We start from the raw sequence: 24,201 nt of genomic DNA, 5'->3' as shown, positions 1-24,201 counted from the left end.
TTGGAATTCTGCAATTTGTCTCCTCTCTCCCATTAATTCAGTTATTACTGTGTGGGCTCATGGCTATTTTACACTCTGGGTTGTAACTCCTTCCTACTTTTCATTGTTGCTCTGAGATACCTCCATCATCACAGGATTTGAAGGACTTCCTTTCTGGTGCTGTCAGATGCTCTAGGCTCATTTTGTCTATTTGCTAACCCGGTCCTGGAATATTAAACATTTCTCTAAGGAGCCCCATCTTTTTCATTGGATAATGGTATTAAAAACCAAACCCTACATGTGCTTATTTGTACTGGATTAAATAAACTTTATCTTTTTGTCTCCTAAAAAGGAGGAAAAAAGGTTAAAAGCCCAATTCGTTTTATTTACCTCAGACAATATAACTAGCATATGCAGCGACCTGGGGGGACTCCTACCTTCTGCCTTTGGCTCAGATGAGGCTTCCTGCTCAGCCCTCCCCCTCTGCCCCTCCCCCTTCCTCCTTCTCTCAAATAAACAAAATCTTTTAAAAAGAGCGTATGCCATTACCTCAACAAATAACCTTGAAAAGGCTAATGCAGTTACCTGTCTGTAGTGAAAGGGGGGGGGATCAGCATTCATGAAATTTATGTATCTCCCTTTATACTTGTAATCGTTATTTCTAAAACAAACCCCCTTTTTTTGTTTTAAACAAAGGTAGCTTTGGTTCAATGTGGGAATTGTTTTTATTTTATCCCCCAATGTGGGATTGGAATTTGCTGTTTTTGCTGTTGTAGGTGAAGAAGGCAGGCAAAACATGAATCTTTTAGGCACTTTTTATTTTCCAAAAAAAATTGTCGTTAATATATAAACATCTCATTCTCTCAAAAAATTCTACAACTATACAGCTGTTTGCTCCATTATTTGCATAGGAAATGACCACAATACAAAAATAAGAGGGGAAAAGAAGCAAAACAGCAACCAATTTATGCTTTGTATGTAGGCATGTTCCACGTATAAACATTTTGAAGCCTTACAAAATATTTACACCGTTTGTCATCTATTTACACGTTTTAAGAGCAACTTCTCTAACGAACAAAACTATAATTTATCAAGTTATGAAAATTTTCTAAAAAAAACTTACTATATTACCACAAAATAAATAAAGATAAACAATATTTTAAAAACAAAATTACGTTTCCATTTTCAATTAAGACCCCTTTTGGCATTTTGCTTATTTATTCTGCCCTTTGGTTAACAGCATCAGCATCACATTACTATTATTTTGCATATATGTAGCACTTGCTTCCTTACGCTTTCAACATGTCATTTAATAATTAAAGGCAGACACTGAGTCAGTATTAACAATGATTATAACTAAACTGCACTGTAATTTAGGTAAAATTACTGTGTCTCACTGTATATTGCATGCAAAATCCATATAAATTGTCGTTTAACCAACAGTACTGCATAAGCGAACATTCCAATATGTGAAAACTGCATCATAAATTCAACATTGCCACGTGAGAGCTGCCAAGTCCTTCTTTTTTAAAACGATACTGTTTAGCTTATTGTTAGAGGTTTTCACTTTTACGTATTTTATCTTTAAGCTCTGGAGTTCACAATTCATATAAAAGGTCTCTCATATTGAAAGTAATCCTATTTTCATCAGTGCATGGAATCTGCTTTTTAAGTTCATTTGAATGATTTCTTCCTCCTAAAGAAATGAATTTGGTGAAGTTTGAAGAGGTATTTTACCACAAATTCTAACTGTAAATGTATTCATGGTTTTTTTCAAACAGAATTATTTATGATTTTCCCCCAAGAGAATCTTAGAAAATTTGTAATAAACCTATAAAGCTGATTTGCGTATTTACAAAATTTTGAATAGCAAATATAGGCAACTCATATAAAAACAAACAAACACATTTGTTCAATGGCTATTTGTGAATTGCCAGGTACACTGCGCACCTCTAAGGAATTATCTAATATTGAAAAAAAAAAAATAAACTACTTGATGTCAAGTAAAATCTTGACATACAATCCAGCCTTCTTCCTGTGCCTGCCAACTGACTTGTTTACTAAACACTGTCACATTAAATGATGGTGCTTAGGTAAAACACTGCAAACACACCCTGCACCCCCACCCCCCTACCCACAACTGAGATGTGGCAGCCTGTCAGGAGATGAGATCTGCTTGAGTAAAGCCAAATACATTACAGCAAGCATTCCAGATTCTCAAAAGGACCAAACGCTTTGGTATTCATACAAGGTATTCCCTGTTTTCTCAAATATACAAAATATACATTTCCAGTTTTTTGTTTTTTCTTTTTTTTTTTATATATATATAGGTTAGGTTTGTAGTTTAAAACTTTGCCAAAGGAACTGCAGAACGTCAGTGTGAATTGCATAGGCACGGCAGGCCACAGCCGGGCTCTCAGTTCTGGTGCCTCTTCATGTGCAGGGCCAGGTGGTCAGAGCGGGAGAAGCTTCGGTTGCACACCCCGCACTGGAATGGCTTGGCCCCGGTGTGCTTCCGGTAGTGGCGGGTCAGCTCGTCCGAGCGCGCGAACCTCCAGTCACAGCCCTCCCAGGTGCACTTGTACGGCTTCTCACCTGTGACAACGGACCAAGAGGAGGTGAGGGGGGGGCCTGCTTGCAAGACAAACATTGCAGACACTATCTGAGAAGGAAAAGTCTTTTTAAAAAAAAAAACAAAACAAAATAAAACAAAAAACCAAAAAAAACATGGTCCAAGAGAAGGTTGGTTCATAAATTCCATTAGGATCTTAGACTTCCTCAAGAACCTAGTGAAGAGAGCCGCTCTTTCCTAGGTAGTATTCAACCTAATTACAGAAAGATAGATGTATCTGGACTTCTCACGAGCAGGAAAATTGTGATTTCGAATGTGCAAGACGAATGGATGCTTATTTGTTATGTACTGTTTCCAAACATATAAATCCATGAAATGGCTAGATGCCCTCAGGGGGCTTTATCACCGCTGTGGGAACTCAACTTCTACACCAACAAACCCAAGTTAAACCAGCACAGGACTAATGGCTCTGCCGGCCAAGGGAGGAAAACATTCCGAGGCTGCTCAAATCACCAATACCGCGAACTCAATGTACTACACAACTGCAATCTTTTCAAATGGGGTCTGGTTTCGGGATTAGCCAGGCGAACCTTCATATGAGTATGTTAGCGGTCTGAACACAGGGCCTCCAAAATGGATGAAGGGGTACTCACTCTTCGAAATTCACTACAGCACACACACATTCACACCTTCCCATTGTTCAGTCAGATAAAAGCAAAATAAAGCTAGGAACATATTAAAGTTGAATTGGTCCTGAAGCTTTATGCATCTTATATTTAATAAATTCCTCAACCAGATCAGGAAGTCTGATACCAGTAACCTCACTTTGGTGAAGAATCATGGACCTGTAGTACTTCTAACATTTGCTGATACAGACATGTATCTGCCCTGTGTCTATTACCTGCCAGGCACCGTCCTGAGTATATGGGACACAGTGGTCAACAGAACAAAAATGCCCGGTCTCATGGAGCTTACAAGCATTATACCTGTTTTAAAAGTCTCTAATCAATCAATCTCCTTATTCTTTCACAGCACTTTCTAACTCTGGTAAACTGACATTTAGGCCACAATCCCACCGCAATTTGTAGTATTCTTAATGTTGTCTGAAGTTTGCTAGTTGCTAATCTTTCAAATCCACTTAATATTGATAATGCAGTCTTAACTCCCAGTTTAAGAGTTAATTAACCCTATTTAATTAATTAATTAACCCCAGGTATTCCCCTAAATAAATCCCAAAACCTGAGGAAGTTTCACTGAGCATTAACTATAAGTTCCTATTATTTAGGCTCCATTATGTTAGAACTTTCTATGAATTTGAAAGTTTTGAGATAAACTTTCTTATTAAAGTACTACTGTTGGCTTACTGCTCAGTTTTATTTGGATACCTTTTAAAACTGTGAATAGTCACACTCCTGAATTCCTTAAAACGTGGTTTCTTGTGAAAGAGAAGAGCCTCCAAGTCACTTTGAACACTCTACTTAGTACCACAATGAAACCCAACAACCTTTCTGTCTGATTTAGCAGTATCATGTTCAGGAAGTTTTAAAATTATTCAACTGAGTCCAAATTTTACAAGTTACTGTCCACAACAACTGAGATTTCTACAGCTTGTAGTTAATTTATTTTTGCTGTCCTGGTAACTACTCTGACTCTTAAAACAAAATCCCATAAGGACAAAGGAGCAGAATAGCCCTTTGAAATTTGTACCTATTATCTCCTAGATTTTTCTTTCAACTTCTATGGTATACGTCCCCAAAAATCTTCTTTCCTCTCTCCTCTCCTCTGGCTCTGAACCAAGACAGAAATCCATAATTTTTTAAAAATTTTCATTTAAGGGGCACCTGGGTGGCTCAGTGGGTTAAAGCCTCTGCCTTCTGCTCAAATCATGATCCCAGAGTCCTGGGATCAAGCTCCGCATCGGGCTCTTTGCTCAGCAGGGAGCCTGCTTCCCTTCCTCTCTCTCTGCCTCCCTCTCTGCCTACTTGTGATCTCTGTCAAATAAATAAAATCTTTAAAAAAAAAAAATTTTTTTTTTCATTTAAAATATATACTCGCAATTCCTAAAGTTTTTTTTTTCCCAGTATAAATTCTAAGAATTAAAACTAACACAAACATTTTAAGTAACTGTAGTAAACTCTTCTCTCTCAATTTGTGTTCATATTATTTAATATTAGGAGTAAATCTAGCACGCACTCTTGTAAATGTAAATCAAAGAGAAAAAAGTTAACTTTTTGCACAAGCCATTTGTTTTTGTTCCTCGTGAAAAATAAATCACAGAAACAAACATGTTGGTCAAATACTTCACTGTCAATTAATTGAAAGAGAAAGTTACTTCTGAGGTCTGAGGCAAGGAAAAAAATTCATGAAGTGCTCTAATTTTAAAAGAAATCATTCTAGTCTTTTGCATTTAATAATTAAATAGCAAGAAAACTGAATTTTCAGAGTTTATTTAAGAAACAAGGGACACTAGACTCTTTTTGTTCATTATTTTTATTGGCTATGAAGCAATAAACTGCACCAATATTTTTTAAAGTTTACTTTACTGATTGGTTGAAAAACGGTAGCCATTAAAGTTCCTAAAACATTTGGGGTTTTGCTCTCAATTTATGCACATCTATAGATTATTCAGCCAAGAATACTACCAGTGTCTAGGACATTAGTTACAGGGCCAAGTCTTTACTATAAAAGCAAGGACAACTATTCCCCACTTGGGGCAGTTTCTATGGGATTTATTCAAGTGTCAACACGGCTCAAGTAAAACATCATAGAGGAAGCTGGTACCCAATTTCTGGCCAAATAGTAGTTCGGGCCTTTCTTCCTCAGCCAGAAACACTATGCACAGTACTTCTGGGAAACCAAACTGACTTCCTTTAAGTTATTTCAACAGGATAGAGCTTTCAAAAGTTTAATTGGATTTTTACAGAATCTCTTTCCAATACCACCAATTTAAAATATTTAGTTAAGCTCTTTCAACATCAACTGTATTTTTAAGTTCTCATGCTGTTAATGTGAAACTTTCCCAAAGGCAAAAAGAAAAAAAGTGACAAGTTTGGACAGCATGAAAAACAAGCTTCAACTTTATCTCAAAAAAAGTATGTCTTTTCTTCTACTTTAAAATTAACCAGAAGTATTTTTGCTAGGAATCCCTTATCTTTTTTAGAAATTATTCAAGTTCAATATACACACTTTCGGTACTGAGAAGAACAATGAATGTATTTCATAAAAATTGGAAGCAAAGCATTACCAATGGAAGAAGGGAACAGACACAAACATTTGTGGAGTACAAATGCGGAACCAGGTATTTCTCATTATTTCACTTACTCCTCACAGTTAACTAGTGAGTTACAAGTGAAACAATGAGCTCCAGATTAAGAATCTGGGCCTGCCACTTTTCCTTAGCATCCTACTTAAGCCCTCCATTAGCAAACACTCCGTTAACTCTATACGAACAATTTAAAGAACACTTACTGTTCAAATTTATTTAAAGATTCTAAAACCACTTGAGAAAGTCAGCTATGGAACAGATTAATGGACTCAGAGAACAGGCCTTAAACTGCAGACAATGGGAAGCACAGGGCATACATGAACCAGCCTTCAGTGGAGACCCACCTTTTAGGACCAGTGGGGTCCAGAGAACTGTTCTGACAATCCCTCAAATACCACCTCATGATCATTTCCCTTTACAAATGAATTCCAGGGGGTTAACAGAACATGTTTACAATGTATCTGAAATCTTTAGCAATGAACTAAAAAAATCCTCATTTTTTTCCTCTGATAAACAGGTAAAAAATGACTTTTGAACCTACCACAACAGAATGGGAGGTTTCTCTGCTCTGCTGAACATATTCAATAGACTCATACCAAGGTCTTTTCCTAGAACGTTCCACATTCTTCTAACAAAAGAAAAATATCATACATGGAAATATTGCTCAGAATAGCTATTTTAGGTAACTTTTTAGAACTTTATTACCAGCAAACTGTACTGACCTCCTGCCTGATAACTAAAAGGTAATTCAATCAATTGTATCCAACGGAGACTAGTAACTATCAGAATTTAAAAGACCAGTATTTAGTAAACAAGTGTAATCTGCACTAAATGACTTGAGAAACAAAACTAAGACGTAATCTTAATTTTCTCTTAAAAAAAAAAAAAAAAGACTTAAGTCACTGGCCTCAAAGAACTTAAAATCCATTTCCCATTCTGAGAAAACAAAACAATGCATACAGTTAAAGTGGAATAAATTATTTTAATAGTTGGTACTTAATTCTTAAATCAGCTCTTATTTCAGAAGGAAAATGTTATGTAATTTAGTAATAATTATACTTTTTACATCATTAGATTTAAAACATTACTAGACATTAGACACTTAGGGAATTGAGTCTGAAACAGTCTCTATATATTCTAAGAAAAGGTGAAAAATGGGAAACAATCAAAAGATTAAAGAAATTATTGGGGAAATAATAGTATCTAAAAAGAAGATAAGGTAGTATGATTTGGGCTCATTAATTTGTATTTTTATGTAGCTATGCCAGTAATTTTCTATTTAAAAAATCTTTTCATTAAAACTCATCGTATTATTCAAAGCACATCTCTTACACTTGAAACAGAAGGGTTCATTTAAAAGATTAGTATTATCTGTATTTGCAAAATGCAACTAATATTTACTAGATAAACAGTATCCTGTCAATAATGCACCCTTTTTCAGGAAACTGATTAATTAAAAGGAAATACAAGAAATTCCTTCTTTCTCCCTGCCAATTTGCGGTCAGTTCATATGCTTACCCTTTCTTTGAAATTTGATTCACCTTAACACTTCCAGAAAACCTCTGACAGTCCAGGAGAGATCATTCCATTTCTCTGTATCCCTATAGCACCACTTAGATTAGTTCTGAATGACTGGTTTGCACTTGCACATATACTGCTGTTAAGAGGGTTCAAACAGCTGTGTTTTGCCTCCTTAACTAGCTTTGGAAGTTCCTCAAGGACAGACTATCTTCTGCTCCAGCTGCAATGCCACACTTCTCACAATGCATCTTTGGAACAATCCCTTGTTTGGCCCAAGCCTGACTAATTCTGATTTTTTCATCCATGAGAAGGTAAGGTAAGGTATTAAGAGACAGGAAAGCACCTGGTACAATCTACCCAATTGTCAGATTGTCTACCCCCACCCGCCACCAACTACCTGGTTCTATTATCTCACTAAATGTGTGTTTAGGTGAGAACCATGCTTTTAGGACATGTTCAGAATCCAAGCAGCAAGGAATCCATTTATTATCCATCATGCAAAGACTTGTGCAAGGATAAAACAAGTGCTTCTTTACAGAAATGGACTACAATTGATGAAAACCAAGGAGTTCTGAAGCTCCTACTGCTGGTCTAAAAGAGCAAAGGGACTTCTGGGGCCAAAAAACAGCGACCTGACAAACCCACACTGCAGTCAGGGGTTACATTTGCAGTCTCCTCCCTGAGCAACTCTCTAGGCCCCCAAGTTTCTGCACATCTCCTAAGGGTTCCCCACAAAAACACTGAAAAATCCTTGCTCACTGTGTTAATGAAATACCAATTCTTGAGTCTTCTGACAAAAAGAGGACACTCAGATTCACTTTCTTATTAAGAACCTGACTTTTTAAAAAAAGTCAATGAAAGATTTTACCTTCCCCCTTTTAACCAAAACAGACAAATTCTGTATTTTAACTTTTCTAGCACCGAATGAGTACAGGATAGTCTTTCCTCAAATGCATTTACTGTGGCTACCTTGACAAGCTTTCTCCCAACTCTTAAAAGGTGTGTATTTATAAAGTAGTCAAAAAGAAACATTATTCTGTTTTACTGTAAGGTACCTAAACATGCACTTCTAGAACAGTTAACTTCCCCTATCAGAGTTAAAGATCCTTGAGTATAAATAATACAGGCTGATAGAATAGGAATAGTGCTAGAGAGATACTTTTACTAAAGTAGGACATCACTTTGTTTCTAACCTTCCACCAGAAAAAAATGTAGGTCATCAAGTAAACAGCTACTACATTCTATAGAACTAAAAATACCTATCAAAGTAAAAATCTTGGGTGATTAAATTATTACATTAAAAAAAAGGTGTATTACATTCTCTCTACCTTCAGAACTGCTTATTTCTATCTGACCCTCTTCAGCAATTCCATTTTTATCTGCTTATGAACTACCTTTCTCCCACTAGTTTGTAAGAACAAAACAGAAGAAAAAGATTCTTTGGATTCTCCACAAAATTTTTGCTTAATCAAATTATACATCTTAAGCTTTGATTAAGCTTTATCATCTCAAGACAATGTTTTATCAATTTCCTATGTAAATGTTTTTCAGATGAAAAGAACAAGTCCTAGAAGCAAAGTTTAATTTTCCCAGTGAGTCATTAAAAAGAATTGTTTCTAAGCTTTCATGCTCATAAATACCTTTTCCAAGGGTCTGAAGTAGCAAGTCTCGTAAGCCACTACTTTTCTTATATAAGCTTTAAATTATCAATAGAGAATAAATTTCAAAGCTGCAAATAAAAGTAATTTAAGAATTTTAATAATATCTGAAATTATAAGCTAAATGTGATACTTTTACCTGCATATTTTCAAATACAGACTCAAAAAATCCACTGGATACTAAGTAATTTCATCCTGCCCAACTTTTCCACCTCTACCAATAACACAGGTTACCAAGTTAAACACCAATGGAGTGACTCTAGATCCAAACTGTATGATCTCCATTATGGCCATCTAACTACCTACTTATCTAGAGAGGAGAGACTTATGCTAAATAATTTTTCAAGGAAGTGAAATTGTTTTAATACTTTCCTTCCTCCCACAATTCCACAAAAAAAAAGGGAATAACTCGTGTTCTCAACATTTTGAGTGTTTTAGTGGCCAAGTACCATGAATGAAAAATTCCTGTCTGTCAGTATTTTTAGACACAAAATCTATACCTAATACACATTAAACAGATAGTAAGTAAATATGGAATAAAGAACTAGATAGGAAATTTATGTAAGTAATACCTAAACTGAAACTAAAATCATCAAGCAGAGATTGTACATTTTAAAGTATGCATAGTAAAATATTAATGTTAAGTGTCATTAGGAAATAAAGTGTTCTACATAAGTGAAACAGAATATGGGAATATACCCCCTTAAAATTTAAGACTTGGCCTAAAAATCTTTCCAAAAGGTACTGTGCATTTTTTTCTTAATTAAACAAAGCATCCCGAACAGCTCACTGTAAAATGCAGCACTAACAGTATAGGGCCTCCCTGAATCCATTTTGTGTTCCTTTGTTATTGTAGTTTCCATTTTCTTGGGGGGGGGGGGGGTTCCAATTGTCCTCTCCTTGTCAGCCCTTGGCAAGTCGTAAGGGCCTGTACAAACAGTCTTGGTCTAAGGGATACTTGAGCCAAGTGTGTGTGCAGCTCAAAGACTTCCATGTACATACAATTGCTCATTTTCTGCCCCGTTCCAGGTAGCTGAGACTGCTCAATGTCTAAAAATGTTTCCTTACCCTAATTTCCCAACCACTTTCAGGTATTCTTTAGGGTTAAGTACATATCCACTCATGTGACTGAAGGCACTAAGATTTTAAACACCTGTACTGAGTGAGTTCACTAGTTTCAGAACTTTTTCTTTGGAAAGTACTTTTTACTAAACCATAAATACCATTTTCAAAGAAATTTCCAAACTCAAAGTAAAAGCTGTATTTAACAGGCACACCAAGAAACCAGTAACAGTAGATAAGAAAGATTTTCAATTTCTTGCAAATTTTTCTTTGTACATACAGCCTTAACTTTCTTTCCCTATTGTCTTTTACCTTTTTTGGCCTCAAGCCTATGCTTAGAATTACTTTAAATCTTCAGTTGATTTGTAAGAGCAACATGGTTAAGTGAATCTTTTCCTTAGAAAGTGCTCAGGAGCATTTTTAGATGATGGCAATGAGTGTAGTCCCTTATATACATCAAAAACGCATACACAAATTTCAGCAGAACATTTGCAGTTACATGCTTTTAAAGTACAGTATACCAGTTGACACTATTGTCCAGAAGCAGCCATAATTATTTCTAACCAGAGGCATGGTATGTATATACACGCATTACTACTAACACAAAACACCCACACACCCATACAAGGGGTACCTCTACAGACCTATAATATATGGACATGTAAGTGAAATATAACCATTTGCTAAAATACAGGAAAGTACATTTCAGGTGTTTTGTGTGACCATTCAAAGATAGAACTTTGTACCACCTGTATGTTCTTTATGAATAAGAGAGAAATCAAGTGTATAAACTTAGAAAAGTGCTTAGAAGGATGCTATGGGATTTCTGGTTCAAGAAAACTGGTTATCTTCTACATTCATCCTAAATTTTTTGAAAAAGGTCTTGTTTTGGAAAGACCATTCCCTTATGTTCAATTTGCAAGTCAAGAAGCACTTACTGTCTAAAACTCCAGAATAAGCAATTAAATAGAATTCAGATGTAGTTTGTTTTAATTGCTTAAATCATTTTTAAAACATAAGGTAACTTGACATTTTAAAGCAATTACAATTATATTCCATGGAAATGCTAGGGTGGCTTTTCACATTCTGCCTGCAAAATGGCAATCCCTTAAAAAGCAATTTTGTATATCAAATTCAAGATCCCCATATAGATTTTTTTAAAATCTCCTAATAAACTGTCCAGGGTGGGAGCAGGATGGAGAAAAGAGGGAAAAACAAAGATATTCTCACTTCAGATACATTCATTAAAAAACAACAGTCAGGGGGGGCGCCTGGGTGGCTCAGTGGGTTAAGCCGCTGCCTTCGGCTCAGGTCATGATTTCAGGGCCCTGGGATCGAGTCCCGCATCGGGCTCTTTGCTCAGCAGGGAGCCTGCTTCCCTCTCTCTCTCTCTCTCTCTGCCTGCCTCTCCATCTACTTGTGAGCTCTCTCTGTCAAATAAATAAATAAAATCTTTAAAAAAGAAAAAAAAAAAACAACAGTCAGGGAGGCTGCAATGAGAGTGCACAGGTAATTTTAAAAGACATTGTCTAGAAACTAGAAATGAGGAGAAAACCACCTCAATGCTCTATGATTACCCAAGAACGGGTTTAGCCAGATGAACAAGTCTGCTACAAACCCTCCCCCTCAAGGCATTTGAGACTGTATCAAACAAAACTTTATTAAACTGGATTACATGGTCTCATTCATTAGATGCTGATGGCCACACGTATGATCAGGTGAGAAAGTTGATGCATGGGACCCAAACTAGGCCTGGGTCCTCTTTTTAGTTTGGTTTTATTAGTACGATCACTGTTAAGACAGCCCACTATTAAATTTCTTTGACAGCAGGTCAAGTTCCAGAATCCCAGCTATTAAGTATTGAGAGCACTAACCCCTGACAGGGGTTTTCAAGGCCACTCAGATATGCTGACTATATACCTGCAATAGGCAGCTGATTACAGTGTGATATGCAATTGCACTCTTTTTATTAGGAGACTTTAAACCTCATGAAAAACATGTTCCCTCCTTCCTATCTCCCATTTCAAGGGCTTTCAAAGAAGAAAAAAAATAATCATTCCAATGTTTCAAGCTTATTTCTATTCCAATTAGTCAAAATTCAGGTAAAACCCCATTTTCAGTGTTTCCTTCCCGAAGACAATTATTTATTCTATTAACAGCTGTTTTAGTATTTCTACATGGAATGTTTTCTTGGCCATCATTTGCATTTTGAAAACTTTAGACTGAGTTTATTATATACTTAGTGGTTGTTCAACTACAAACATAATTTGTACTTGAGCTGCTTATGTAGGATCATGCCTTTCATATAATCGCTTTATAGCTAAAAACTTCAGGCCAAAACAACCCATTCATTTCACTGATAAATACCTGAGCTATCTTTTCTTTAAAAGCAATTTCTCAGAAAGTCCTGGAATCTACCACTGACGCCAATACTATTTAGATTTTAATAAGGAGTGTTTATCACTGAGATATCAAGTATTACTTCCTTACATGCATACAAAATGTCTGCAGCCATATTCCTCCTAGTGTTCTATCTCAGCACTGACCTTTGTTCACAGGCTTTTACTTTTTAATGCAGCAGTTAGAGATAACTACTTCATTTATCAAAACTCAATTTCCATAGTAACATCTAGCCTGGGGAGATTCAAGTCCTCACACTAATCCAACAACCCATTCAAAGGAACTGTTGAATACTTTGGTTTCCATAGCAATGATGGAATAAAACATTTTGCTAGGTCACTGCTTTTATTAGCAAACTTATTTTTTGAACTTTAGGTAAGGCTGAATTTACGGAGGGGAAAAAAAAAAACAAAACACTGTCATTTCATATAAGTTCTTTCCTTCAGGGACGGCCTTTTAGGAAAATCAGATAGTAACCATCTATGTATTTGAAAATATTTTGGGTATTTGGAAGCTTTTTAAAAGCATGCCATGTAGTTTTGTCCTAAAATGGTTTCTAATATAGTTTTAAAATTAAAAAGCATTCAAAAGTGAATGTATAGACTTGACAAAATAAATATTTGTAAAATTAAAGTGACTCCACATAAAAGCACATTCTAAACAAGGACGAAATATAAACTAGAATGAAGATAGTCTTAAATAGCTCAAATCTGGGCTGGCACAGTGTGCAGAATTAACTTTTAAACCATGACCCCCTCTTTGCCTGATTTTAATAGTCTGCAATTTCGGCCCTTCCTTTCATCAACCACAGAGAAAATGCTAAACAGAGATTTTAGGTTAAAGGTGAAATTAAAGATAAATGTATTAGGCAGTTATGCTTTACATGCTAAATGGAAAATTTTAGCATTCAATATACCTTACAGAAGCCAACTGATTTGTTATGGAAGAAAGAAAATGAGTTCCATTCTTTTTCCTTCAAGGCAGAAATAGCAGTGCCATTAAAATCCATTAGTAAACATCGTTGTTTTAACATTTTTGGGTAATTCATTCTCCATGAGGTGACATGGCAAGGCCTTGGTAAGGGAACATCAGCCTTCCTGGAACTAGACTTTTTCGCTGAACTGAATTTTGAGCCAAGCCAGTGCTGAAAAGGTCGGCCATTAAAAAATAAAGGTTGACAGAAGAAAGAAGAGATCAAACACGTGTTGGCTTTTAAAAGGATGAATACCACTTACACTATTTACACAACTCACAGAATTAACAAGAAAATTACATACCAGTATGAGTCCTCAGGTGAGCTTTTAAATGAGACGACTTTGTATAAACTTTTGTGCAGCCTGAAATAAAGGAGAGGAAGAACAGCTTGTCATTTTGGAGATCTTTTGAAATCTTTACATTTGATGATTCAGTGTTTAAAACCGGGCTTTAAAGAAGAAATCGACATTTGAAGCGTCAGTTTTAAAGGGTGCCCCCTGTTACCTTATTAAAAGTATAAAGTGATTTACTTTATGTACCACTTTAGCAGAAAAAGCAGTTAAGCAAGTAAGCTACAAATGGGAAATATGTGTTTATATTACAGTAGGTGCTTTATGCTAGTAACATATACTTCAGTGATTAAAAAACTTTTAATGGCTCTAGAGCGGACAGTGTTAAACCATTATCCAAGATGACTGCAATTTTCTGTACTACATTTATTTTTTCATTTAGTGTATCACGCTTTATCATGTACCATAGTCAATAAATTATACCCTGTATTAATCATAAACTAGCTTATGCCAGCAACTTGTAGATAAAGCCATCACCACCATCAATTTAGATTCTGAGCCACATCTCATTCCAGAATGAGCATATGCTCACATGCTATCAGAACTATCCTTAAATCTATTCTGTAGACAGTCTTGTAATGCACCATCAACAGAGCAGCCTACTTCATCTCCGCTTCAGTACCACACCTTATTTTCCCTACCTTATCTAATTCTTTTTGGGTCACTTTAATTTAGAATTAAGAACTCCCATTTATACGTTACACAAGTAACTCTGGCATAACACAGAATTCTAATTTTTATTCAATATTAGAAATAAAGAAGTCCAAAGTAACCTTTTCCAGAATATTCTAGCTTTTTTTTTTTAAGTATGTAAAACCAGCAAGAGACAAACATTCCAGGGTACAGTAAAAAGACTGAGATATGAAAAGAACAAAGCAGGTGGTTTTTTCATTGTCAAGTACTACTTTCCTACGTAAATTTAAAATCTGAGATTAAAAAAGGCATGCGCGCGCGCGCACACACACACACACACACACAACTAACTACTCTCTCTCTCAACACAGGTATTGCTGCTTCAACCATGTTAAATCACGTACCAGGATAATCGCAGTAGTGGATGCGACGTTTCTCCAAATCCGGGTTACTCCTCCTATTGTATCTGACAGGCTGGATGCTTTGCGAGTTAACTGGCAGGGTGGCAGGTAAATTTGGATTGTGAATTGCCAGTTTAGAAGCAATTGTAGCAGCATAGGATGGAGGTGGGGTCAGATTCTGGAGCATCTCTGCTTGTCTATCTGGACTTCCCGGCTCTGAGCTTGGTGGTGACGGGGGAAAGTAAGTGGCCTGCTGTGGCAGAAACTGACTTGGCATGGTGTATGTGCAAGGGGGCATGCCCTGGAACTGTTTCATTGCAGTCTGCGGAACAGCAGAGGTGTGTGTGTTAAGGCCTGTCATGGCGGCTGACATAGAAACATTAAGAGTGTCCATTACTGCTGTCTGGTTTGTAGAACTGGGCATATCTAGATCCGGTGTATTCAGTAGCTGGTAGAGGTGGCCCTGCTGGGGAGGGACAGAAAGATGAAGATCTGGTGTAGGAAGTTCTTGTTTGATGAAAATATTGTTCACCTCTGGAGCTGCGGTCTGGTGGGAGCTGAATATACTGGTGAACTCAGGGAGGGCCTGGGTCGGGGCCGGAGGAGGGGCAGTCGTTTCACTCTGGTGGCTGAAAATGGTAACAGGTTCTGTCTTGATGTGTGTTACACACGGTCTCTGGGATTTGTAGAGGCCAGTTCTCAGGTGAGTGATGTCAGGGAGGAAGACGTTCATGTTGATACTGTAAGGTAACCCTTCACTGTCAGTGAAGAACTGGTCTACGACTGAGGCACTGTCTCGTCTATACTTTTTATGCTCTGGAATTATAGAAACTGGAGGAAGCTGAGGTGTCAGATACTTCTCCATTTCACATCTTGTCTACAAAAGAGGAGATAAACAAACATGCATAATCCACCCAATTCATCATCTGGGTTAAGGACAAACTTACTGAAAATTCCCAACAATACCTGCGAAAAGTACTAGGGCAAACTCCTAAGTGTCGCTGATAAACTTATCATTTGTCAACTGTGTAATAACCTGGTTTACCAAAAGCCTTATGAAACTCTATGTAAGGTGTATTTGGTAAACTGCTCCCACAATCAGCCCCTGACAAAAAGTGAAAGAGACAAATCAAGAAAAAGCAGCAGCACACGGAAACATTCTTTTCCCATCAATAATACATATTCCTTTCGAATAATAAAAATTCCTTTCTAATAATAATCATAAAAATAAATCTAAATAAATGAAATTTTAAGAACTCACATACAAGCAGGATTCCCTGGCCCCACCACAGTTGAGTTCGCAACTTAAACACAGTGTTGTAACACTGCCAAAGCACCTCAATTCTGTTCACGCCACATTTGTATTAATGTAAGTGTGTTTAAACAAACAAAAACCTAAGCAAACCAACCTTAAAAATATCATCACGGAGTTGTTTTGTTTTCGCCTGGACAGCTATTGTTGAAACATCTGACATAAAACATACTCCTGGGCTGTTTCAGTGCCTTTTCTCATTTATAGGTCACTGGACAGTTAAATGCCACCGTCTTGGGCAAAACACAGTATCCGCTGGAAGAACAAATCAACTTCACTTTCAACATTTGGTCTAAATGTTGATTTTAATCAGCAGATTCTGTAATTGGTTAATATGATAATAAAATGTTCCTATTCATATCCCTATCTAAAACAGATCTTTAATTACCTAGGGGAAGATCACTCCCTCGGTAGAGTGGTGCTAAGGAGTCCGTGGGTGGGGAGAGGCTGATGGATCCTTAGCACAGTCATCAGCAAAACATTTATCATGTCCTCCTCGGTGGCCAATGCTACATTCCCCCTCACTCTGTAAAAAGCTCAATCATCCCTTATCCTTGTATCTCAAACCGAAAGACAAACCTGAAATAACCAAATCTTTTCCAAGTGGCGATTTTTTTTTTTTTTAGGACACAATCTAACTTGTAACTAGTAAGTCTCCCTCAGTCTTTTTACAGCTATCTTCTATTCCAGTGCAACATGAACTTCCATTTTAATTTTTAACATCGAAGAGTAAATTTTAAAAGAAAAACCCAGTCCAACTAAATGGCTCATGAAACTATTAACCGTGGCACCGAAACCGGTGACTAGTAGTCATTTTTTTGCTGCTACTCATTTTCAAAAGCGTTTCATTATCGGACCTCCTCTATCATTCGGGGTGGATGCAGACACCGTTTCCCCCGATAAACACGATTTCAAAAATAAAGATTAACGCTCTAGTCATGTGAGTCACATCTCTGACAAATGCCACTGCCCTTTTACAGCACGACGAAACTCGCGGACCACCCGGACTAGGAGAGCTCAGGAGCAAATACGCCATAGACCAAGGGGCTATTAAATGAAGCGTCTCGAAATAAACCGAACTAAACCCTTTCGTGCACTTCGCTCCCGTGGTGGTTAGTGGTTTCTGATTTTAGCTCTTCCAGCTGTTTGCATGTGGGTATGCTTCCAATTTTTTTTTTTTTTTTTCCCTGGGACAGGCTAAAAGTCCCGGGAAGTTTTTTCTGGGCTATATGACTCCCTGCGTGGGCGAAAGAAACAGGCGGTTGCTCTAATTCGGCTGCCGGGCAAGTGTAAAAGCCAACTGCCAGCTTTCAACGCGGCTCCGGGAGGAAATTTACGCGCACACGAAGAAAACAACACCCCCGGTCTTTTTTGGTCTTTCTTTTTAAGGAAAAACAAACGCTCCAATACAACCTTAGCTTTCCTAACTCTCGTTTCCCGAAGGCAGCCCCAGATCGCGTCTAAAGCAGGCTGAGACGAGAAATACGAAACCAGCACCCCGAGGCGCCTCTCGTCAGCACCCCGATTTGCGTTTCCCCCTGAGACGACGTGGGGGAACCTCCAAGGGCAGAGCACTGCGGGGGCTGGAGAATAAGGTGAAAGACGGAATTTAAGTAAGGCTGGACGTGAGGTATCAAGTCCCATCCCCCCAAAGTAAGAAAACACGAAGTAAGGTGCGTGTTAGCACCCACTTGCCTCTAACCTCTCCCGGACGCGTCTGACGAGATTCACCCGGGACCCCCGCTCTTCCGGTCCCCCTACTTTCTCCCTGCGGACTGCGGGTGCCCAAGCCAGAAGGGCAGGGCGGGGAGGGGCTGCCCACCCAGCTCCGGCTCCCGGAGCGCCCCGACGCACGCCCCAGCCTGGAGCGGCCCCTGTCGCCCGCGCGTCGCAGCGGCGGGACACGCCCGAGCTCCGGGAGGGGGGTGGAGGGAGGGGAGCGGCTCTTCCTACCTGGACCAGCTCCTCAGGGGGCAGCCGCGGGCCAGCGGCGGGCGGCGGCGCCGGCTGCGGCGGCTGCGGGGGCGCGGGCTGAGCCTGCGGGTGGTGGTGCGGGTGCTTCAGCTCCTCGCCGGGGAAGAGCGCCGCGTCGCGGGCCGGGTTCGCGGCGCCCAGCACGGGCTTGAGCTGTGCGAACACGGGCTCGTCCTGCGGGGCCGGCGGCTGGGGCACGGGTCCCAGGCGGGCGCTCATAGTCAGCACCCGCGTGGCCATTGGCACTCAGGGGGCGGCTCCGGGCGCGGGACGCGGGTCGGGCGCGCTTCCACCTCGCCCACGCTGCTTCGGGCCGGCGAGCTCGGCGCGGGGCCGCGGGCGGAGAAAGGGAGGCTCTGGGTGGACCCCCTCAGCCAACAGCAGGCGCGGTTTTCGAAGGCGCGCACGAAAAGCAAAACTCTTCCGCTCCGACACGCGTAAACGCCAACGTCCTCCGGGCGGCCACTTTCTCCCGCCCCGCCCCACCGCGCTCTCTCACTCGCCGGAGCCCGCTCCCGCCACCGTCTGTCTCCGTGAGCGAGCTGTGAGCGCGCGTACCTGCCCCGCGACTACTGACACTTGACGCCCGCCTCTATTTTACCCAACTCCGAGTGGGCGTGGCCCACCAACCTGACTGGCAGCGCTGCGGCGAATCCCGAAGCCCTGAGGCCGGCCGGGACTGAGTGGGCAGCCTATGAGAAGGGAGAAGTTTGCCCAGGCCCCGCCTTCGCCGGGCTAACCCGCCCTCTCGGGCCACGAGCTTTCGCGCGCAGGGCGGCCGCGCAGTTTGTACACAACTTCTCTGACAGATTGGGCTGACGGAGCCGGGGGCGGAGGAAAGGAGAGAAGCGGGTGGAATCTAGGAAGAGAGGGAATTAGGGTGGAGACGTGGAGGGAGATCTCTTCGGACTGTTCTCTGCCAGGATTAGGGAGAAAAAGAGTTTTGCACGTCTTAGGTGTTGTGCAAGGACCTGAAACTCAAAAGCTGAAATCCAGAAGGCAGCTAGGTGGGGGCGCCAAGGTTTTTAGAGACTTGTTTCACGAGTGTGTATTTTAAAATATACAAAATGTACTTTTCTTTAGCGGAAAACGAGGGGCGGTGTGATAAACATTTAAAAACAGCTCTCTTGTCTGTGTATCTTCAGCAGTGAACATGTCCATTTAGCAAAGCAAATCCGGAATGTCGTGAATAAAAGGTTTAATGGTAAGATTTTTTTTTTAAGTCCTTGATAAAAACTTGTTTTCTTTCCCCTACAGTATTTAAGTGGTTAGAAGAAGTTTCCACACACATTTCTAACTCGTATACGTGTATGGAGAGGAGGGGGATGGGCCATATGAATTTTGAAGTTTTTAATATTTACACTTTTGATTGTAGCCGAAGCATGGAAGCTAATTTAAGCACGAACGACTGACTAGTTCAAATGTATTTACATAGAGATTACATCTTCGACTTGTTTTTGCTAGCACTGTATGTTCAAAAAAATGGAGTTTAATATTTACAAAACAGAAACGTAGCACATTTACCTAACACTATGGCACCTTTTCCTACGAAAAGACAATCGCAGAAGCCAAACATTAGACGCGGAGCAGCTCTGAAAACTGGGAATCTAAATTTGTAGGAAAGTAATAGTCAAATATATTATCATCCATTAACTACATTATAATGGGAAGGTGAAGTTTTGCCAGCAATCACCTAAGGAAAACACTTCTCTAATCCTTAATGTTCTTGTGTATGATTTTATCTGGCTTATTGAGAAGCCGGAACAATAAACTTCAATAAAAATGCCTGGTATATTACTACATATGTATATATGTTGACAGCACACTATACTATTAGACAATTTTACATATGCAACAGCCTACTCATCACTTCACAGTAAAACAGCTTTAAAAAATGAGCTCTTAGAAAAATGTTCACTTCAAAGAGGTGGATCTTTAAAAGTATGGCTCTCATTTCAGTGTGTAGATTTTAAAAAATATGCATATGAAATATTAGAGGTATTTATTACTAGAGAACAAAATTATGCTGTAAATTTTTTCTCCTTTTCATTTCCTTTTTGTTAATAAATGATTCATCTTTATAGCCGTGATCACTTCTTTCAGAGAGTGGTTGACGACTACTTTCATGTTACCAAAGTAGTATTTAATAAGTCTTTTTGCTAATTTTTTCCTAAGCAAACAGTCCCATGGTATCTACGTTCACCTTTAAAAAGCTGTCCTGATTTTCTCTAAGATTGAACCCAAGCATGTAATTAAATAACTTAAAAACAGATTATAGAATTGGTTTGGGATTTAATTTTTTTAAAAATTGAACTTTGACAGATTTTCAGTTATAATGTTGATAACATGATCAAACCTGAGTGTGATACAGATAAGTCTTAACGGAAGTTCTATATTCTTTTTAACCTAGGTTTAATACAATTTAGTATCTATTTATATTTTAATTTGCCTCTACACTCCTCTATACCTTTTCTTTTGTCTTTATCAGAGCATCAGTGGCCTATTATTTCAACCTGTTTTCACTACAATAAAATTCAGTTATTTTACTGGAAATGTTTCTATATTTCACATCATTTTTTAACATGCTTTCATTTACAAATGCTTTCCCAGTAGCTAAACAACATAAAACCCAACTATTTGATAAGTTTTTAATAAAATATTTGTCCAGTTCAGCTCTTTTTTCCACATTTCCATTTTTTTCTAATGAATAAAGATATGAACTTAGCTATGGCTGGGCTCTCGATACATATATGTTAGAAAAGCTGAATTCCATCGTTGAATCTTTTTGTTCAAATATAGTAGCATTTATTTAAATTTCATTTCTGACATAAGGATTCATAAAACAGGACTGCCACTTTTAAGTAATGGTTTCTCTGAAATCCCAGGCTCTGCAATCTCACAGAAAATAACTAGCTTAGCACTGTACAATAGTATGGAAATTGGAAAGTAATCCTTTTCTGAGACATTTGCCATGCGATTCTGAACATAGAAAGAACATGTTCAACCAAGCTTACTTGCTGTTAACACACATGCTACAGCTGCAAACCTGATTCACTGACTTAACAAAAAGGGTTAAAACTTAGTATTTTTCAAATGTTCCAGGTTCTACATTGGCATGATGCCAGACAGTGTGAATGGACAGATCCTCAATTACTTTGAACTTTCTAGTTCTTTGCATTCCTTCCTGCTTAGTAGTGCTGTACCATTAGGAAAGATAGGAGAAAACAAAAAACAAATGTCAGGTTTCAGAAATCAATTAGTGGCCTGGCAGTGGTATGTTAACTGAACTGTGCCAAAACAGAGAATTCTGAGGGAAAGAAATAAAGTTGAGTAGTCAAGTTAGGTAGGAGGGTAAGCGTAGAAGCAGTGTGCATGCTTAAGCCCTTAGTCACTGGGCAACACAGATTTAGTCTTAGAATAAACCATAAGTGTCACTATCTTTACGGGAATAAATACGCCTGAATGTGTGGGGGCTGAACAGGCATTCAGTGATGGGGGGGTGGGAGCAGGGAGGAGGCTTAGAGGCCATGGGAAAAAAAAAAATGAATAAATAGCTTCTGAATGATGAGATGAGAGAAATATGAAGCTATCACTTGGGCAATGTTCACAGGAAGACACGGCAAAAGAAGTATCTGTATTCAGTTGTTCGGCCAAACTGTCAGGGACAGCTTGAAATTAAGACAGTTTAGACAACATTTTATTCACTTTGGAAAATTTTCATGGAATATTCCATTTCTGTAAAGTCAGAATCAAATTACCGAGTGATATCGGACTACAGAAAAAGCACGAGAATGAGTAAAAATAATTTTTTATAAGGGAGTACACTCTTCTCTAGGGTAACAACATTATTCCATTTAAAGTGACTTTCTTGGTATTAACTGATTGCCTACCTAGTGTTAGAATTTGTATCAACAGAAATATGAAGGACATAATTATTGTCCTCTAAAACATTTCACATTTTAAATTGTTTAACTTTCTCATTAATGGCAACTGCTTTAAGTCACACTTCAAATTAAAAAAAAAAGTCATTGAGAACAGAACACAATAAAGAGGCTTCCACTGAGATTAGCCAAAATTCAAACCATTTTGACACAAAAATTAATAAACATAAGAAAAGATTTCATCCCTTTTGGTTGAAAAAATATGTAATTTAAATAGGACTAAAATACCTCTTTCTTGTATAAATTAAAATGCTGCCTTAGAAAAAAATTAATACTCTATTTTTGTGCTATCTCCCACCCCGGTTAAGAAATTAAATTTTATATTAAGTTTGGATTTAAATGTGTTCTTCGTAAAATACTCCTAAAAGTCTCCATGTGCACTTAATTCCTAAATGTACTATAATTTATCTAACCTATTTTTAAAAATCTAGCATTAGACCCAAAAAACCCCAGAATTTTACCTTGTGGGGGGGACTGGGATAGCTTTTTCCACCTTGTTAGTATAAGAAGCAGACAAAATGACATAAATATAAATGCCTTGAACCAAGTTATAGGCCAGGCATACTGTAGCTTAAACTGTACAGCATCTGAATTCTGACTCTAAACATGATAGGAAAGGTCAGAGAAAGATCCTGAACTGAAGCAGTTATACCAAACAATCTTTTAGAACACTAAGGAGGTCACATCACGAGGCCTCATCATCATCACAATGAGCGGTGTTTTGAACCAATTGCTGTTCGTGTGATGACAAAAGCACTAATGGTCCTAGGGTGTGGGGCAGGGGAATGCTCAAGGAGACTGCACGGGGGTCAAGAGGGAAGACCCTTTGGGAGGTTAATTTGTAAATGAAATGTGTAAAAGTAGTGCTAAGACCAACACTACCCATTCCTTCCTTAACTTCTATCCCCTGATGATGGTTGTGAAAATGTGTAACTTTTGAGTATGAAAGTTTGACAATAAGTATGAAGAAGGCTAAAAATGAAATAAGCTTGGGACTCCTGGCTGGTTCAATCAATAGACCATGTGACCCTTAATCTCGGGGTCGTGAGTTCAAGCCCGACACTGGGCATAGAAATTATTTTTAAAATATACAAAATAGAAAGATTTGTAAAATGGAAAGAACCTTTAACATGATAGGTAATTCCCCCTCAAGAAAATGTATATATATAATATAATCAAATAAAATTGGAAATATCCCAAGTGACCAATAACAGGAGAACAACAATATATCTGTACAATGGCTGTAGTTCTGCCATCAGAAATCATATTATTTAAAAATTTTAGTCACATGATATATCAAGTAAAAAAGGTAAGAGGTTTTATAAACACACACATAAAGACAAAAAGATAATACAAAATATGTTTTTGGCAGCTACAATGAGATGGTCAAAGGGTTGGTAGTTTCTCATTGTTTTTCAATATTTTCTAAATTTTCCACAATTCCATGTGTTCTAGTCATAATCAGAATAAAATGGCTTCTTTTCTTTTTTTAGATTTTATTTTTTTATTTGACAGAAAGAGAGAGAGCACAAGTAGGCAGAGGGAGAGGGAGAAGCACGCTCCCTGCTGAGCAGGGAGCCAGATGTGGGACTCCATATCAGGACCCTGAGATCACAACCTGAGCCTAAGGAAGACACTACTGACTGAGCCACCAGGTGCCCCAGAAAAAATCTTTTCAGTAGAAATATAAGTAAATGTTGCCTTTACACAGTTAAGTGTTCATTGGGACTGACTGCAGGTAATGACCAAGATTTTCCATTTGAGGGGTTCCTGGCTGTCTCTGTTGATAGAGCATGTGACTCTTGATCTCGGGTTGTGAGTTCAAGTGCTACATTTTTTTAATTTTAAAAAGAAGTGATTTTCCATTTGAAAGCAACAAGTAAAGCCACAACTTGCAATCGCCCTGTGCTGTGAAGACATGTAAGCTTTCTTAACCAAACTTCTAGATTTTCCCAAGATTCACTGTAGAACAACACTGAAGGGAGATTACAAAGTTTGAACTTGGAAAGGGACAACCTGGTGAATGTTTGAAATATAAATATACATAAATATAAATATGTTTTATTTCCTAAGTGATCAGTAAGACTTCTACAGTGATTTTTTATTCAGTTATTTTGGGTATCCCATTTTATTTTCCTGCTTTGTTTTCCTCTATTAA

General features: G+C 38.4%; 1 protein-coding gene across 3 annotated transcripts; it reads right to left on the bottom strand.

Annotated features, from left to right (window-relative positions):
- Positions 1-780: 780 nt before the first annotated feature.
- Positions 781-22,653, bottom strand: KLF5 (KLF transcription factor 5). Of its 3 annotated transcripts, none has more exons than XM_047720127.1 (4): positions 22,505-22,653; positions 14,820-15,693; positions 13,735-13,794; positions 781-2,574 (listed from the first exon to the last, which is right to left on the bottom strand). In XM_047720127.1, exons 2-4 carry the CDS (start codon positions 15,679-15,681, stop codon positions 2,396-2,398), a joined length of 1,101 nt encoding a protein of 366 aa, XP_047576083.1. In that variant the 5' UTR covers positions 15,682-15,693; positions 22,505-22,653; the 3' UTR covers positions 781-2,395. The 3 variants fall into 3 exon arrangements, with proteins under 3 accessions (XP_047576083.1, XP_047576080.1, XP_047576082.1); XM_047720124.1 differs by lacking the exon at positions 22,505-22,653 and adding an exon at positions 18,082-18,689; XM_047720126.1 differs by lacking the exon at positions 22,505-22,653 and adding an exon at positions 17,824-18,002.
- Positions 22,654-24,201: the final 1,548 nt, after the last annotated feature.

This window comes from Lutra lutra, chromosome 3 (assembly GCF_902655055.1).
Source record: "Lutra lutra chromosome 3, mLutLut1.2, whole genome shotgun sequence".
NCBI classification, from domain to species: Eukaryota; Metazoa; Chordata; class Mammalia; order Carnivora; family Mustelidae; genus Lutra; species Lutra lutra.
This window is presented reverse-complemented; position numbering and strand designations above follow the sequence as displayed.